The sequence below is a fragment of the Mesoplodon mirus genome, assembly GCF_964341445.2.
Source record: "Mesoplodon mirus genome assembly, chromosome: 4".
In the NCBI taxonomy this organism is placed as follows: Eukaryota; Metazoa; Chordata; class Mammalia; order Artiodactyla; family Ziphiidae; genus Mesoplodon; species Mesoplodon mirus.
Window position 1 is genome coordinate 83,019,786 of NC_138979.1, and position 17,896 is coordinate 83,037,681.

The 17,896-nt window shown below is 38.9% G+C and overlaps 1 protein-coding gene across 9 annotated transcripts in view; it reads left to right on the forward strand.

Moving 5' to 3' along the window:
• The window catches only part of AKAP13 (A-kinase anchoring protein 13), a 369,334-nt gene that overhangs the window by 260,668 nt on the left and 90,770 nt on the right, over positions 1–17,896 (forward strand). For all 9 annotated transcript variants that reach the window (XM_082618886.1, XM_082618888.1, XM_082618887.1 and 6 more), the window contains one exon: positions 10,764–10,900. In XM_082618886.1, the coding sequence (XP_082475012.1) occupies positions 10,764–10,900 (137 nt within the window). The remainder of the gene's footprint in view (positions 1–10,763; positions 10,901–17,896) is intronic.

Sequence of the window (17,896 nt, forward strand, 5' to 3'; positions counted from 1 at the left end):
GAGTAATATTCCATTGTATATATGTGCCACATCTTCTTTATCCATTCATCCGATGATGGACACTTAGGTTGTTTCCATCTCCGGGCTATTGTAAATAGGGCTGCTATGAACATTTTGGTACATGTCTCTTTTTGAATTATGGTTTTCTCAGGGTATATGCCCAGGACTGGGATTGCTGGGTCATATGGTGGTTCTGTTTGTAGTTTTTCAAGGAACCTCCACACCGTTCTCCATAGTGGCTGTACCAATTCACGTTCCCACCAGCAGTGCAAGAGTGTTCCCTTTTCTCCACACCCTCTCCAGCATTTATTGTTTCTAGATTTTTTGATGATGGCCATTCTGACTGGTGTGAGATGATATCTCATTGTAGTTTTGATTTGCATTTCTCTAATGAGTAAAGATGTTGAGCATCCTTTCATGTGTTTGTTGGCAGTCTGTATATCTTCTGTGGAGAAATGTCTATTTAGGTCTTCTGCCCATTTTTGGATTGGGTTGTTTGTTTTTTTGTTATTGAGCTGCATGAGCTGCTTATAAATTTTGGAGATTAATCCTTTGTCAGTTGCTTCATTTGCAAATATTTTCTGCCATTCTGAGGGTTGTCTTTTGGTCTTGTTTATGGTTTCCTTTGCTGTGCAAAAGCTTTGAAGTTTCATTAGGTCCCATGTGTTTATTTTTGTCTTTATTTCCATTTTTCTAGGAGGAGGGTGAAAAAGGATCTTGCTGTGCTTTATGTCATAGAGTGTTCTGCCTATGTTTTCCTCTAAGAGTTTGATAGTGTCTGGCCTTACATTTAGGTCTTTCATCCATTTTGAGCTTATTTTTGTGTATGGTGTTAGGGAGTGATCTAATCTCATACTTTTAAATGTCCCTGTCCAATTTTCCCAGCACAACTTATTGAAGAGACTGTCCTTTCTCCACTGTACATTCCTGCCTCCTTTATCAAAGATAAGGTGACCATATGTGCGTGGGTTTATCTCTGGGCTTTCTATCCTGTTCCATTGATCTATCTTTCTGTTTTTGTGCCAGTACCACACTGTCTTGATTACTGTAGCTTTGTAGTATAGTCTGAAGTCAGGGAGCCTGATTCCTCCAGCTCCATTTTTCGTTCTCAAGGTTGCTTTGGCTATTCGGGGTCTTTTGTGTTTCCATACAAATTGTGAAATTTTTTGTTCTAGTTCTGTGAAAAATGCCAGTGGTAGTTTGATAGGGATTGCATTGAATCTGTAGATTGCTTTGGGTAATAGAGTCATTTTCACAATGTTGATTCTTCCAATCCAAGAACATGGTATATCTCTCCATCTATTTGTATCATCTTTAATTTCTTTCATCAGTGTCTTATAATTTTCTGCATACAGGTCTTTTGTCTCCTTAGGTAGGTTTATTCCTAGATATTTTATTCTTTTTGTTGCAATGGTAAATGGGAGTGTTTTCTTGATTTCACTTTCAGATTTTTCATCATTAGTATATAGGAATGCCAGAGATTTCTGTGCATTAATTTTGTATCCTGCAACTTTACCAAATTCATTGATTAGCTCTAGTAGTTTTCTGGTAGCATCTTTAGGATTCTCTATGTATAGTATCATGTCATCTGCAAACAGTGACAGCTTTACTTCTTCTTTTCCGATTTGGATTCCTTTTATTTCCTTTTCTTCTCTGATTACTGTGGCTAAAACTTCCAAAACTATGTTGAATAAGAGTGGTGAGAGTGGGCAACCTTGTCTTGTTCCTGATCTTAGTGGAAATGGTTTCAGTTTTTCACCATTGAGGGCGATGCTGGCTGTGGGTTTGTCATATATGGCCTTTATTATGTTGAGGAAAGTTCCCTCTATGCCTGCTTTCTGCAGGGTTTTTATCATAAATGGGTGTTGAATTTTGTCGAAAGCTTTCTCTGCATCTATTGAGATTTTCATGGTTTTTCTCCTTCAGTTTGTTAATATGGTGTATCACGTTGATTGATTTGCGTATATTGAAGAATCCTTGCATTCCTGGAATAAACCCCACTTGATCATGGTGTGTGATCCTTTTAATGTGCTCTTGGATTCTGTTTGCTAGTATTTTGTTGAGGATTTTTGCATCTATGTTCATCAGTGATATTGGCCTGTAGTTTTCTTTCTTTGTGACATCCTTGCCTGGTTTTGGTATCAAGGTAATGGTGGCCTCGTAAAATGAGTTTGGGAGTGTTCCTCCTTCTGCTATATTTTGGAAGAGTTTGAGAAGGATAGGTGTTAGCTCTTCTCTAAATGCTTGATAGAATTCGCCTGTGAAGCCATCTGGTCCTGGGCTTTTGTTTGTTGGAAGATTTTTTATTACAGTTTCAATTTCAGTGCTTGTGATTGGTCTGTTCATATTTTCTATTTCTTCCTGATTCAGTCTTGGCAGGTTGTGCATTTCTAAGAATTTGTCCATTTCTTCCAGGTTGTCCATTTTATTGGCATAGAGTTGCTTGTAATAATCTCTCATGATCTTTTGTATTTCTGCAGTGTCAGTTGTTACTTGTCCTTTTTCATTTCTAATTCTATTGATTTGAGTCTTCTCCCTTTTTTTCTTGATGAGTCTCGCTAATGGTTTATCAAATTTTTTTATCTTCTCAGAGAACCAGCTTATAGTTTTATTGATCTTTGCTATCATTTTCTTCATTTCTTTTTCATTTATTTCTGATCTGATTTTTATGATTTCTTTCCTTCTGCTAACTTTGGGATGTTTTTGTTCTTCTTTCTCTAATTGCTTTAGGTGCAAGGTTAGGTTGTTTATTCGAGATGTTTCCTATTTCTTAAGGTGGGATTGTATTGCTATAAACTTCCCTCTTCTGAACTGCTTTTGCTGCATCCCGTAGGTTTTGGGTCATCATGTTTTCATTGTCATTTGTTTCTAGGTATTTTTTTATTTCCTCTTTGATTTCTTCAGTGATCACTTCGTTATTAAGTAGTGTATTGTTTAGCCTCCATGCGTTTGTATTTTTTACAGCTCTTTTCCTGTAATTGATATCTAGTCTCATAGCGTTGTGGTCGGAAAAGATACTTGATACCATTTCAATTTTCTTAAATTTACCAAGGCTTGATTTGTGACCCAAGGTATGATCTATCCTGGAGAATGTTCCATGAGCACTTGAGAAAAATGTGTATTCTGTTTTTTTTGGATGGAATGTCCAATAAATATCAATTAAGTCCATCTTGTTTAATGTATCATTTAAAGCTTGTGTTTCCTTATTTATTTTCATTTTGGATGATCTGTCCATTGGTGAAAGTGGGGTGTTAAAGTCCCCTACTATGAATGTGTTACTGTCAATTTCCCCTTTTATGGCTGTTAGTATTTGCCTTATGTATTGAGGTGCTCCTATGTTGGGTGCATAAATATTTACAATTGTTATATCTTCTTCTTGGATCGATCCCTTGGTCATTATGTAGTGTCCTTCTTTGTCTCTTCTAGTAGTCTTTATTTTAAAGTCTATTTTGTCTGATATGAGAATTGCTACTCCAGCTTTCTTTTGGTTTCCATTTGCATGGAATATCTTTTTCCATCCCCTTACTTTCAGTCTGTATGTGTCTCTAGGTCTGAAGTGGGTCTCTTGTAGACAGCATATATATGGGTCTTGTTTTTGTATCCATTCAGCCAATCTGTGTCTTTTGAATGGAGCATTTAGTCCATTTACATTTAAGGTAATTACCGCTATGTATGTTCCTATTCCCATTTTCTTAATTGTTTTGGGTTTGTTATTGTAGGTTTTTTCCTTCTGTTGTGTTTCTTGCCTAGAGAAGTTCCTTTAGCATTTGTTGTAAAGCTGGCTTGTTGGTGCTGAACTCTCTCAGCTTTTGCTTGTCTGTAAAGGTTTTAATTTCTCCATCAAATCTGAATGAGATCCTTGCTGGGTAGAGTAATCTTGGTTGTAGGTTTTGCTCCTTCATCACTTTAAATATGTCCTGCCAGTCCCTTCTTGCTTGCAGAGTTTATGCTGAAAGATCAGCTGTTAACCTTATGGGGATTCCCTTGTGTGTTATTTGTTGTTTTTCCCTTGCTGCTTTTAATATGTTTTCGTTGTATTTAATTTTTGACAGCTTGATTAATATGTGTCTTGGCATATTTCTCCTTGGATTTATCCTGTATGGGACTCTCTGTGCCTCCTGGACTTGATTAACTATTTCTTTTCCCATATTAGGGAAGTTTTCAACTATAATCTCTTCACATATTTTCTCAGTCCCTTTCTTTTTCTCTTCTTCTTCTGGAACCCCTATAATTCGAATGTTGGTGCATTTAATGTTGTCCCAGAGGTCTCTGAGACTGTCCTCAGTTCTTTTCATTCTTTTTTCTTTATTCTGCTCTGCAGTAGTTATTTCCACTATTTTATCTTCCAGGTCACTTATCCGTTCTTCTGCCTCAGTTATTCTGCTATTAATCCCATCTAGAGTATTTTTAATTTCATTTATTGTGTTTCTAATCGTTGCTTGATTCATCTTTAGTTCTTCTAGGTCCTTGTTAACTGTTTTTTGCATTTTGTCTATTCTATTTCCAAGATTTTGGATCATCTTTACTATCATTATTCTGAATTCTTTTTCAGGTAGACTGCCTACTTCCTCTTCATTTGTTAGGTCTGGTGGGTTTTTATCTTGCTCCTTCTCCTGCTGTGTGTTTTTCTGTCTTCTCATTTTGCTTGTCTTACTGTGTTTGGGGTCTCCTTTTTGCAGGCTGCAGGTTCGTAGTTCCCGTTGTTTCTGGTGTCTGTCCCCAGTGGCTAAGGTTGGTTCAGTGGGTTGTGTAGGCTTCCTGGTGGAGGGGACTAGTGTCTGTGTTCTGGTGCATGAGGCTGGATCTTGTCTTTCTGGTGGACAGGTCCACGTCTGGTGGTGTGTTTTGGGGTGTCTGCGGACTTTTTATGATTTTAGGCAGCCTCTCTGCTAATGGGTGGGATTGTGTTCCTGTCTTGCTAGTTGTTTGGCATAGGGTGTCCAGCACTGTAGCTTGCTGGTCGTTGAGTGAAGCTGGGTGCTGGTGTTGAGATGGAGACCTCTGGAAGATTTTTGCCGTTTGATATTATGTGGAGCTGGGAGGTCTCTTGTGGACCAGTGTCCTGAAGTTGGCTCTCCCACCTCAGAGGCACAGCACTGACTCCTGGCTCCTCAATTTGGGATGATTTGTCTTTTCATGTATTCCACAGATGCAGGGTACATCAAGTTGATTGTGGAGCTTTAATCCGCTGCTTCTGAGGCTGCTGGGAGAGATTTCCCTTTCTCTTCTTTGTTCTCACAGCTCCCGGGTCTCAGCTTTGGATTTGGCCCCGCCTCTGCGTGTAGGTCGCCGGAGGGCTTCTGTTCTTCGCTCAGACAGGACAGGGTTAAAGGAGCAGCTGCTTCGGGGACTCTGGCTCACTCAGGCTGGCGGGGGGAGGGAGGGGCACGGAGTGCGGGGCGAGCCTGCAGTGGCAGAGGCCGGCGTGACGTTGCACCAGCCCGAGGCGCGCCGTGCGTTCTCCCAGGGAAGCCGTCTCTGGATCCCGGGACCCCGGCAGTGACGGGCTGTACAGGCTCCCGGAAGGGGGGCGTGGACAGTGACCTGCACTCACACACAGGCCTCTTGGCGGAGGCAGCAGAAGCCCCAGCGTCCCATGCTCGTCTCTGGGCTCCGCGCTTTCAGCCACGGCTTGTGCCCGTCTGTGAGGCTCCTTTAAGCAGCGCTCTTAATCCCCTCTCCTCGCGCACCAGGAAACCAAGAGGGAAGAAATAGTCTCTTGCCTCTTCGGCAGCTCCAGAGTTTTCCCGGACTCCCTCCCGGCTAGCTGTGGCGCATTAGCCCCCTTCAGGCTGAGTTCTCGTCGCCAGCCCCAGTCCTCTCCCTGCGCTCTGACCGAAGCCCGAGCCTCAGCTTCCAGCGCTGCCCGCCCCAGCGGGCGAGCAGACAAGCCTCTCGCACTGATCCTCTGTGCGGGAATCTCTCCGTTTTGCCCTTCCCAGGTACATGGGGACGTTCTTGCCTTTTGGGAGGTCTGAGGTCTTCTGCCAGCGTTCAATAGGTGTTCTGTAGGAGTTGTTCCACGTGTAGCTATATTTCTGGTGTATCTGTGGGGAGGAAGGTGATCTCTGCGTCTTACTCTTCCGCCATCTTTCCCAGAAGTCCTAGGGAGCTTTAAAAATGTAGTGATCTCTGGGTCCTGTCCCTAGAGATTCTGATTTAATTGGGCTGGGGTGTGGTCTGCGCATCAGAATCTTTAAAAGCTCCGCTGGTTCCTCTGCTTTGTAGCCAAGGTTGAGAGCCATAATCTTTGGAAGTATTGTCAGCAATTGAGTCTTTCCTTAAGCACCCATGAGGTATTAGTAACATTGGATGAGGGTAAAATGCTCTTAAGACCTTGCTGGTTAATGACACAGCACATGATCTGTGGTTAGTTAGGAATCCCAACTTTTTATCCAAGTTTAGCCACTAATTCACTGTGACGTAAGGTACGTTCCCTAATGTCTATGTGCTCTATTGTCTTCCATCCCTAAAGCCTTACTGGCCTTTTTTAAGGGAAGAGTCTGAATGACCTGGTGAGTAACTGAAGTCTCTGTGCCTGTTCTTGCAGCTGGTAATTTGCATTTTGGGCTCTTGAGTCGACTTTACCCAACAAAACCTCTGTTAACCTTTCCAATTTTCACTGACCTGCTTTAAAAATTACAGAGTTTTCATTTACTGGTCTTTTAGAGACAGTTTAGCTGTGGATGTCCTGCAGTAGTATTAAATTTAAAGACAGATGGTTCAAATCCTCTATCTCCAGAGAAGTTTCCTACTGATTCTCAATCCTCTGACTTTGCTCCAAAGGAAGTGTCAGAACAAATATGAAATTTTTTTTTCTATTTTTCTCTCACGTGGAGAAAGAGGTTAAAGGATATTATTATGCTGTAGTTGTGTCTCGGGTCTCCGAATATTATAAGACTGACCTTGTTCACAGATTTAACTTACGTTTTCCCTATCTCTACCCCCTAGAATCTTCTACTTAAAAGTATAGTTCTTACTATGTATTGGTTCTTTAAGCTGTTTGGGGCTTTTTCTAAAAGTGTAATTACTCTCAACCACTCAAGCAGTGAAATTGTCTGCTGTGTAGAGGTTGCCTCATAATTTGAATATTCACAGGAAGTTTCTTCACATGCTGCAGTTTATTTTACTCATTTAAGGAAATGAATTTTGAACCCCTGAGCATTTTCCCAAGGGCATAATCTTGAATTTTGTTGACCTTCTCCATACCCCAGCCCCCAAAAGACTTTGGTCTTTTTAGAGTGATTCTTTTTAAACTTCAGTTTATCAAAACCCAAGATCTGGATTATGCTTCTGAACTTCAGACCTGAGATTTTTATTTTAGGCATAGTTTTTTGTGAATTCTAGGTACTTTCAGTCATGTAGGTTTCTTTCTTTTACTTTTAAACACAGCTCAAGAGAGCAATAGTGTTAGACTAAATAAGATAGTAACATTTAAAATCACTTTGTATACTCTTCAATCCAGGATGAATGCAAACCTATTTAAATAGGAATAAATACAGATGCATTATGATTAACATGGTTCAGCAAAGCCCAGTGAGTGGGCTGCTGGTAAGTTTTCCTACCCTTCCCCAACTATAATTTGTTTACATATGTATAATTGAAACCTAAAAGACTAGATAGCACTTTAAAAGTACACATTTTGTTAGCTTTTAAAAAGCTAGTGGCTCAGGACACAAAAGTTATAGACAGATTTATATATGGGGCATAAAATGGGGCTGGCCCACCTCAAGGTGTAATGTCCTTACTGGATACTTGTCAAATCACACGTTACAGTTTAATGAAGCCTTAACTCCATTAGGCATGTTTACCGCTTGCCTGCTGTGTACTCAGGGGTGGAGTTCTGGTTACTATATGTATAAATTATTTCTAACCATTCCTACAACTATTTTAGGGAGGTACAAATCATCCCATTTCATTGGTATGGAAATGGAGACTTAGAGGGTCAAATTCCTTCTTGCCTGGGATCTTTTTGCTGTAAGTATTCAGATCCAGATTTGAGCCACATCAGCCTCACTCTGAAACCAATGATCATTCGTTCCTGTTTATACCTTTGTTTGCTGCTCCACTTTATTCCTTAGGAAGGGGGCATGTAAGAAGAAAGGAAAGATTTCATTCATTTTGAGAACTTGTCAACACATGTGAAATGGGGTATAGATTAGCTCTGTCTTAGGGTCCCCCCCACTTCCATTTGTGGGGTTTCATAATGGCTTAAGGTCCTTTTCTCTTCCTTGTTCCTTGTTTTCATAGTCTTCCCTCCGCCCCAGCTCACCAACCAACATTGTATCACAGCAGCAGATTCTCATCCCACACTCGGTTTGTGGTCCCTTGTAGTGCTGGCTTGGATTTATTTTCTGGGTGAGGTATTCCTACCAGGGCTGAGTCTGGATCTTCCCCGTGGATTTTCCATTAGAATGTCTTGAGCTGCTCTGTTTTCCAGGTCTGGAATTGGGACGTGGTCTGTTTGACTGCCAGCTGGACAGCTAGCACGTTAGCATAGTTGCTGCGGCAGCCCTTTCTTTCCTTGGCCAGTCCCCCTATTTTCCCCTCATCCATGGAGTGGAGTTTTTGATTTTTCCAAGTGGGGAAAAGGTGTGGGGGGAACAAGTAGAAAAATCACAGCCACCAGCTCCACCTAAGTTAGTACATACTCTGGGATGTGGGAAAAAAAGGGACCAAAACTCCAGAATCCCCATGATTTCCAGTCTTTTAAAGGCAAGGCTATTCCCATTAACTAACACACTCAGAAATAGTTTGGACCAAGACTGAAATGGACCAAGGTAATTTTTTCTTTAACTGAAACATCTTCAGATTAATCTGCGGGCCGTGCCTCTATTCCTATGGCATCCTTTCTGTACTTCTGTGTTGAAATTACCTCTTAATATATTCATTTCTACTACAAAATTGTAAACTACTGCCCCCCCCCACATAGACACCAACATTAGGCATCTCTTTTTATTTGGATAATTCCCAATACCTAGTCAAATGCCTAACTAATAGAAAAGGTAATTTTACTGACAAGTGATTCATGACCTGTATCAGTGCAGTGGCTCTTTGACCCTTCCTCTAAGATTCCGGGCTAATGCAGGGCAAATTATTTATTGATTGATGATCAATTATTAGTTAATTTAGATAAGAAAAACTTCATCTTCTCATTATCTCTGAACACAGACCTGTACACACACACACACACACACACACACTTATTGTCTAAGCATAGACTATAAAAATTAAAAGAGACATTAGGGGTCATCTAGTTCAATCTCCACTTCCACTTCTGCGCAGACAGCTTTTTCGAAATGTCTTGCCACAGTCACTCAGCCTTTGCTCCAGCCCTTCTGGTGAACAAGCCTCATGACTTTCTAAGGCTGCCAGCCTATGGCCTGAAGCCGCGTTATAGTGAAGCTCTGGCTTCCACTTGGTGGACTTTGTTCTCCCTCCTGAATGGCAGAGGGCAAATCTGCAGCCATCTTCAGACACATTTTCTTCAGGCTCCTCTGCAACCTGAATGTATCTCAGGTGTTTCCACTCATGGTGACCTCATTACCATGCATGCATTTTTGTTTATCAGTGTTTTAATTTAATTTATCAATATTTAGGAGTATAGGTGCAGTGTTGGTGGCACATACTGGCCAGACTGTCCCCATTTTGGATTTGGGTGCATTGTCTCTTAATAGAGCCTAAAACTATGAGTATTTCTGTTTGTTTTGCCATAACCTTGTATTGTCAACTCCTTGAATTTGCTTTCAAGCAAAATCTCCAGGTAGAGTTCTCATGAACTGCTAGGTAGCCAAGTTATCTACTGTGTCCCTCATCACTTAGTATCACCTGCAGGTTTGATAAACATACGTATGTTTTTCCAAATCAGGTTTGATAAACATACGTATGTTTTTCCAAATCATGCATAATGCTAACTAGAATGGAAACGCTTCATTCTTCAAAATTTCTTGAAGGAGGTTGATGTCTTTCTTGGTTTCACTATGTACATAGAGATATTTTTATCTCTGTTGTTATCAGGTCACATGTCCTTTTTGTTTACAGAGTTAAAGAAGAGAATGGGTTAAATACTTTGCTAATTTAAGCATACAAATCTTTAGAATCCCTAGATGTACCAATGTAATATTTCTATCAAGGCCCCCTCTGTCTGGTTCACCAGAGTCCATATCCTAGTTGTTGAACTGAAAACAGATTCTAGATTATATATTTTTCTTCATCACATTATTCATCCAATGTCAGATCTATTTAAGGTAGGAGAATTTAAATAGTTATATTTCTGTTATTGCTTAATAGAACCCGTGAGTTTCATACACGGATACATTTTATTAGTTATGCTCCCCCTTTGTCTTTTATCTCGGTACTTTGATAAAGTAACAAGTTTCCAGAAAGAACTTAAGTCTCAAAACAGAAATTGCCCACAAACCCTATCACAGTTTCCTAATAAGGAACTTCTGATTTTGGTAGCAAAAGATATAAATTCTGTAACTACTGGGAGGAAAAGATCATTATTTAAATACATAGGTGGAATTATGGTTCTAAATCATTGTTTTATCTTTCTGTACCTGTGGTTTACATGACAAACTCATGGTTGTCCTGTAGTAACTGTATCAACTGAGAATTGAAAGCTACTAATTCGACTGTGTCCTTTACAGCTTCTTAGTTTGAGGAGGGAGGGAGATTGATCAGTTGGTTGATTTAAAAGGCTGGAATGAAAAGAAACTGATTTATTTTTTTAAAGCAGTGGTTGAATAAATTTTCTTTTTCAGAATGTGATAACTTCCTGGATGTTGGATTGGGCAGAGAGTGTGCCTCAAAACAAGGTGTCCTTAAAAGAGAATCTGGGAGTGATTCTGACCTCTTTCACTCACCCAGTGAAGAAGTGGACAGCATTATCTTCTCCAAGGTACTGTTGGCCTCAATGTGTGACTCCTGCTAGTAAGATGTGACTCCTACTAGCCTTACAGGGCTTCTCTTCAGGTCTTAGAGAAGTGTAAATGCTCCATTTCAGAGAATGAAGCTCCAGGTTGCCAGGCCTTAGAAAGAGGCCTTGGCCACTTTATTTTCTGTAGAATAATGGCTGGTTACGTACAGTTTTTGAAGCTCACATTGAAACCTAAAGAAATGGAAGTTCCTTTAACGTGAATTAAATCAGATGACAGTGAATACTTCTCATGGGGCAGGAAGGAACCACAGCTCAGACTGTATGACGTCATGTGTATAAATTAACCACAGAGCCTTCTGATTAATGTGTTTAGGCCTGAAGCTCGCTGCTGAGCTTGGTGATGTCACCCGTCCTCATCGAGCCTGCTTAATTGGAAGTTTCTAGAGCTCAGCTCAGGAATCCAAGCTTTCTCATTAGTGAAAAGCCAAGCCCATCCACATGAATCACCTCGTGTTTTCATATAATTTGAGGCTCTAAGAGAGTCGGTGGGGGGGTTGCTTTCTTTTGCTTATGTCTGTATCTGGTTGCAGCAAGGTTGGTTTTGTCTCCTAAGAAGAATAGAGGCCTTTCCCACAGCAGGATCAGCAAATGGTACTCAGTTATATGCCACAAGTGCTTGTCTTTATAATAGAGAGTGGTTGAGGGGACAGAAACATGGCAGCTGTGCAGATGCCTTTGTGAGAGTTCACGATGACTTTGGAGAAGTGATGAGAGCAGTTGGGTTAGTGGCTGATTAGGTTCTCCAAGGCAGTGTGATGATGCTGGGTTTAAAAGTTACACTAGAAGAAGGCTTACTGTTATGGGACTCTGGTCTGGAATGTATTTAAGCCTCTGTGCATTTACTTTCACTTTCCCTTCATTTTTGCTCAGCGGCTCTCATATGCCCGCTTGGCCTCCCCTAGCCCTTTTCCTCGTTCCTTTTCCTTGTGGTCGTTGTCTTCCAGAGGGCCTTGGAAAGACTCATGGAATTGTTACTCATAGAAGGGATTCTATAAAGTAAAAAGTCCACACAACTTGGAGGATCTGTCCTTCTCTGAAGTTATTTAGGGAGAGGGACACCAATATGATCTTTTTTTTTTTAACCAACAGAATTTAGGTAATTTCCACTGTGATTTTGAGGTTTTCATTGTAAGGACTCCTAAAGTGTCCGCCTCCCCGCAAGGGGAATACCATTCCGAAGGTGCATGTCTTTAAAAATGTATTGCTTTTGTCCGAGATAAATAAATTAGATAATATCTCCAAGTTCCAGCTTTAAAACAGTCATCAGTAATCACTGAAGCTGGGTCATGGATACATGAGGATTTGCTAAACATTTATATATGTGTGAAAATTTTCTTAGTAAGAAGTTTTTAACAAATTGCAAAGTCTCCGTTAAGAAATAATTGCTTGAACCTCCTAGGTGCGTGACAGCTTGCCCTGGGTGTTACCATCTCTGCAGAATGATAGTTATTTCTGGTTACTAAATTGAATGATTTTCCTAGCTAAGGAGAATTAGAATTTACTACATTTTACCTAATTATTCGAACTGCCAAAAGCACTTAGGAGATTGTTCATACAAATGGCCAGTGCTAGATTTGGCAGTTTTTTCAGGATGACTGGACAGATACAATTTTTAAAGGTTGAAGCATATCCCTGAATAAACTTTTAACAACATTTCATACTGGGGTGCCTCAGGAAGTCTAGAAATGGCGGATGCACTTTCACCTCTTCACGCTGACAGAAGAATGTCTGATGGCCTGGGGTGAGATTTGGAGGGTCCTTCCTCTTAGTGTCTCCGCTCTACCACGGTTGTTAGTGACAGAGAGGTTTTGCAATAATGTTTTCTCTAGCATTCATAAAACCCAGGGTTTACATGTGAAGGGAAAAGGAGACAGACAGACTCATGTGTACAAGATGCTTACTTTATACTAGGCACTGAACAGAATTTTTTACGTATGTGATCACATTTCATGCTCCCAGCAACCCTGCAAGGTGGGTGGTTTTATCTTCATTATACTCCTGAGGAAATAGAGGCTCTGATTGGTAAAGAAGTTTACTCAAAATTACTCAGCTGGTAAGTAACAAAATTGAGATTTGTACCTAGCCCTAACTCTGAAATCTGTTCATTTTCTGTTATTTTGCTCTCAATCTCCAGACACCTGCTTTAATAACCAGTGCTTTATATAGAAGCATGGCAGTGGCAGACAGGCCATCAGCTACTTCCTTAAAAGCCTTCCTCTGTGGTCATCCACACAACATGTACTGTGAAACATCAGACTGTCCCAGAGTTGATTCTCAGGCTGCAGCCCTCCCACTCTCCCTTCTCTAAAAAATAATCTGTAGGCAAGGCATTGCAACATCCTTTTCTGCGAACCATGAGTGGTGCGTTAGGTCACTTCCTGCAGCCACTTGTGTGACTCTGGCCTTAACAGAGGTCTCTTTAACATTAGCCTGCGGTGTTTGTCAGAACTTTCCACTTAACCTTATGTTTCCACTCAGTATGCCTGCCTCCTGGCAAGTATGACTCTTTGGTGAGTGTTGCGAGCTTAATGTTTATTCTTATGGATACTTGCTCGTTTCTAAGTTCTTTCTTTTCCATAGATCAACAGCATAAAATTTAAATTTTGTTTTTAATGTGAGAAGAAATCCTAGGATGCTTTCTGGCACTAGCTAAGAAAGAAAAGTGTGATCATAAAATATACAATCTGGGCCACTCTGTTATCCAAAAAGATAATTGAAGGCCACAGAAAATACTAATAGTTGCTGCCTCTTTTCCCAGAGATAAAGTAAAGCCCTTACACCTTGTTTTTTCCTCCAAGTTATAAGACATACCCACAATTGATTAAGAAAATCAAAGTAACTCCCCTAAGATGCTAACGCTTAAAGGAAAATCCTTTATTTCATATGCTGTAGTTTGCTCTCAAGTACTTAAACACCAAGCCAAAAATTTACCTTTTATTTTAAACTTTTAGAGATAAAAGTAAATATGTTTACAGAATCCAAATTAGAAAAACTATAATCACTTATGCATAAGTATTGAAATTATTGTAATTTCAGAACTGTGAAGCAGGGCTGATGCTTGCTATCAGATACTTAAATAAAGTATCGCACATAAATGGATTAAGTGATTGGCATACATTAGGATTTTAAAATATGAGCTTTTATTTCCAAGGCACAAGGCAGAGTGCCCTGTGTATAATATAATAGATAATAATTTATAAGTATTTGACGAGTAAATGAATGAAAATTAAAGGACTAGTATTTTGGCAATATTAAGCATGATTCCTTCAGGTGTAGTAATAAGATATAAAATGCATAGCTATTTCTATATTTCTGTGTATATAAGTGTATATAATGTTTACACCTTTCTATACACATATCTATATCATACCTATATGGTGTAACGCTGGTTAAGAAAGCCAATCAGGCATTTTTTCCCCCAACATTTTATTTTAAAAATTCTGAAACAGAAAAGTTAGAAGAATTGTGCAGTGAACATTCACCACCTAAATTCTACAATTAACTTTTTATTATATTTGCTTTGTTACATAGTTATGCATCTGTCTCTCATTCTTCCACCTACCAGTTCATCTAATTTCTTTGATGCACTTCAAAATAACTTACAGATATCAATACACTTCACCCCTAAATACTTAGAATTCAGCATTTGTTTATAGGGTTTTTGGTTTTTGTTTTTTTATAAAATTTACATACAGTGAAATATGCAGTCTCAAGAGTATCATTCAATGACTTCCCCCCCAACTTTACTGAGTTATAATTGACAAATAAAAGTCATATATATTTGAGGTGTATGACATGTTGTTTATATATATATATATAAATAAACACACATATATATAATACTTATATACATATTACATACATACATTGTGAAGTGATTACCACAATCAAGCTAACTAACATATCTGTCACCTCACATAGTTACTTTTTATGTGTGTGGTGAAAACACTTGAGATTTACTTTCTTGGCAGATTTCAAGGATACAGTACCTTTTTATTAACTATAGTGACCATGGTGTATATTAGGTCTCCAGAACTTACTCACTTCATAACTGAAAGTATGTTCCCTTTGACTAACATCTTCCCATTTCCCCCACCCCTCCAGCCCTCGGTAACCACCATTATGCTCCCTGTTACTATGAGTTTGACATTTTTAGATTTCACATTTAAGTGAGATCATGCAGTATTTGTCTTTCTGTGTCAGGCTTATTTCACTTAGCATGATGCCCTCAAGATGCATGCATCTTATCGCAAATGGCAGGATTTCCTTCTTTTTCAAGGCTGAATAATTCTACATCCATTCATCTGTCAGTGGACGCTTAGGATATTTCTGTATGTTGGCTACTGTCAGTAATGCTGCTTTGAACATGGGAGTGCACATATCTCTTCAAGACAGTGACTTTATTTCCTTTGGATATATACCCAGATGTGGGATTGCTGGATCATATATGGCAGTTAGTCCTGCCTTTAATTTTTTGAGGAACCTCCATACTGTTTTCCATAACAGCTGTACCTCAGTGACCTTTGATTAATGCATTCACCCCTCTTTGTAACCTAAACCCCCATAAGGATATATCACTTTGCAAAGTTTTTTCATGCCTTTTCCCAGTCTGTCTCCTCTCCAACCCACTAGAGGCAGCAACTGTTCTAATTTTTTTCTACCACAGGTTAATTTTTCCTATTTCAGAACTTCATATAAATGAAATATAAATATTATCATTCCTCTTAGATAAATACCCAGGAGTGGAATTTCTGGATCATATCGTAAGTGTAGGTTTAGTTTTATAAGAAATTGCCAGACCTTCTTCCAAAGTGTTTGTACCATTTTTTATTCTCAACAGCAAGAATGAGAATTATAGTGGCACCACGTCCTTACCAACATGTATAATTGTTTTGTTTTGCTTTGACTTTAGCATTTCTGTTGTGCATGTAGTGGTATCTCACTATGTTTCTGATTTGCTTTTCCTTGACACCTAATGATTATGTTAAACAGATTTTCATGTGTTTATTGGCCACTTGTGTGTATCTTCCTTTATGGAATGTCTGTTCATCTCTTTTGCCCATTAAAAAAATTAGATCGTTTGTCTTTTTGTTGTTGAGAAGTAGAAATTCTATATATGTATCCTGGATACCAGTCCTTTGTTAGATTTACGTTTTGAAAATATTTTCTTCCACTCTGTGGCTGCCTGTTCACTTTGATAATGCTGTCTTGATTAACTGAATTTTTTAAAATTTTGATGAAGTGTAACTTATCACATTTTTATAGTTATTGCTACCTGTGTCCTATCTTGTTATTGATTTGTCTGCCCCCAGCTGCAGTAACAGCTCTGTAGTTTTTAGCAATAGGATTGAATCCTAGCTATACCTAGAATCACCTGGAGAGCTTGAAGAAGAAGAAGAAGAAGGGAAAAAGACAAAGACAAAGAAAAAATGTCTGGCCCTTACTCCAGATCAGTTAAATTAGAAACTTGAGTTTATTATGTAACCTCACTGAGCTTCAGTTTTCTCGTCTATAAAATGGGAATCAGAATAGCTACTGAATCAAATAGTTGTGAGGATTAAAAGAAATCATACATCGCAATCACTTAGTATAGAGCCCCACACATGGTGAGTATGCAGTAAATAATTATTATTCAAATTTATATAATAGTTATACTGCACACATATTTAAGTAACAGATTCTCTTAAGCTTTATATAAACATCATTATTTGTTTTGGACTTTTACATTAACTTTTATTTATGTAATAATTTTGTAATTTCATTCTCCCTAGTTTATTTGGCCTTAAATTAAGCAAAAGCCAAGTATCCTTGGGTCACTCTGTTGGACTCAGCCCCTGCCCCTGAAGCCAGAACTGTCTGTGTAAGGCTAGTGTTGGAAAGACCAGCCACTCTCACACCTTTGTAGTGCTCAGAGGGCATTCTCTCTGACGCCTATTGGGTTTTTCTAGCCTGATAACCACGTGCAGATTTTCAAAATTTTATAAACCCCAAGGAGAGAGAAGCTGATGGTAGAGATGATAGTTTTTTGTGTGTGTTCCCGTCCTCCTATATGCAGGAGGGAAACCAATTATGAAAACTCGAGAGAGGAAGGATTTGTGTGTCAGCCTCAGGTACAGACTTGGTCTTAGTTTCCCTAGTATGCTTGCTTTCTCGCATACGTACGTGACTCCCAACCACCCCTTCTCTCCTGTTTCCACCTTTTAACATCTCTTGTACTTCTCTGCCCTAACCCAGTCTTAATACTCATCACAATTGTGTTTTGGCCGTTTGTTTATAAGAATGAAAAAATATATATACATATATTTTCATTTTTATATATATTTATATATAAATGCATAAGTATTCATATAAATATATATTTATATTATTATATATATATATATATATATATATATATATATATATATATATATATATATATATATATATATATATATATGGGACTTGGGATATTATTCCTGATTGTCTGGAGGAATGGCACCATGGGATCAGTTTAACTAGTACATTTGATTTACATGGATTCAAATCTAAGTTTTAAAAAATGTGTTAGTTTAACTGATCCCATGACACCATTCCTCCAGACAATCAGTAATAATTTCCTAAGTCTTGAAAGTCATTTAATTAGCAGACATTTTAAGAGAAAAGACCTCTCTGAAGAAAGACTGACATATAACTCAAAAACTCTTAAGAGGAGCTTCAAATATTAGGCATGGAACATTCTGTCTGTGTCAGGAGCCATAATTTTTTTTCCCTTTCTAATATATATAAATGAAAAAACAGCATCTCCCAAAATCTGGTACTTTTTTGAGGAAGGAGGAAAATGGTGGAAGTAGTAGTTCTCACATCTGTTATTTGGCAGATATCTCTAAGAACTTTAGCACTAACAAATTCAGGGACTGGAAAGGGAACGTTGCAAAAACAGTTCAAAAGTTTTAAAAACCTGCTTTCCTTCTTTCC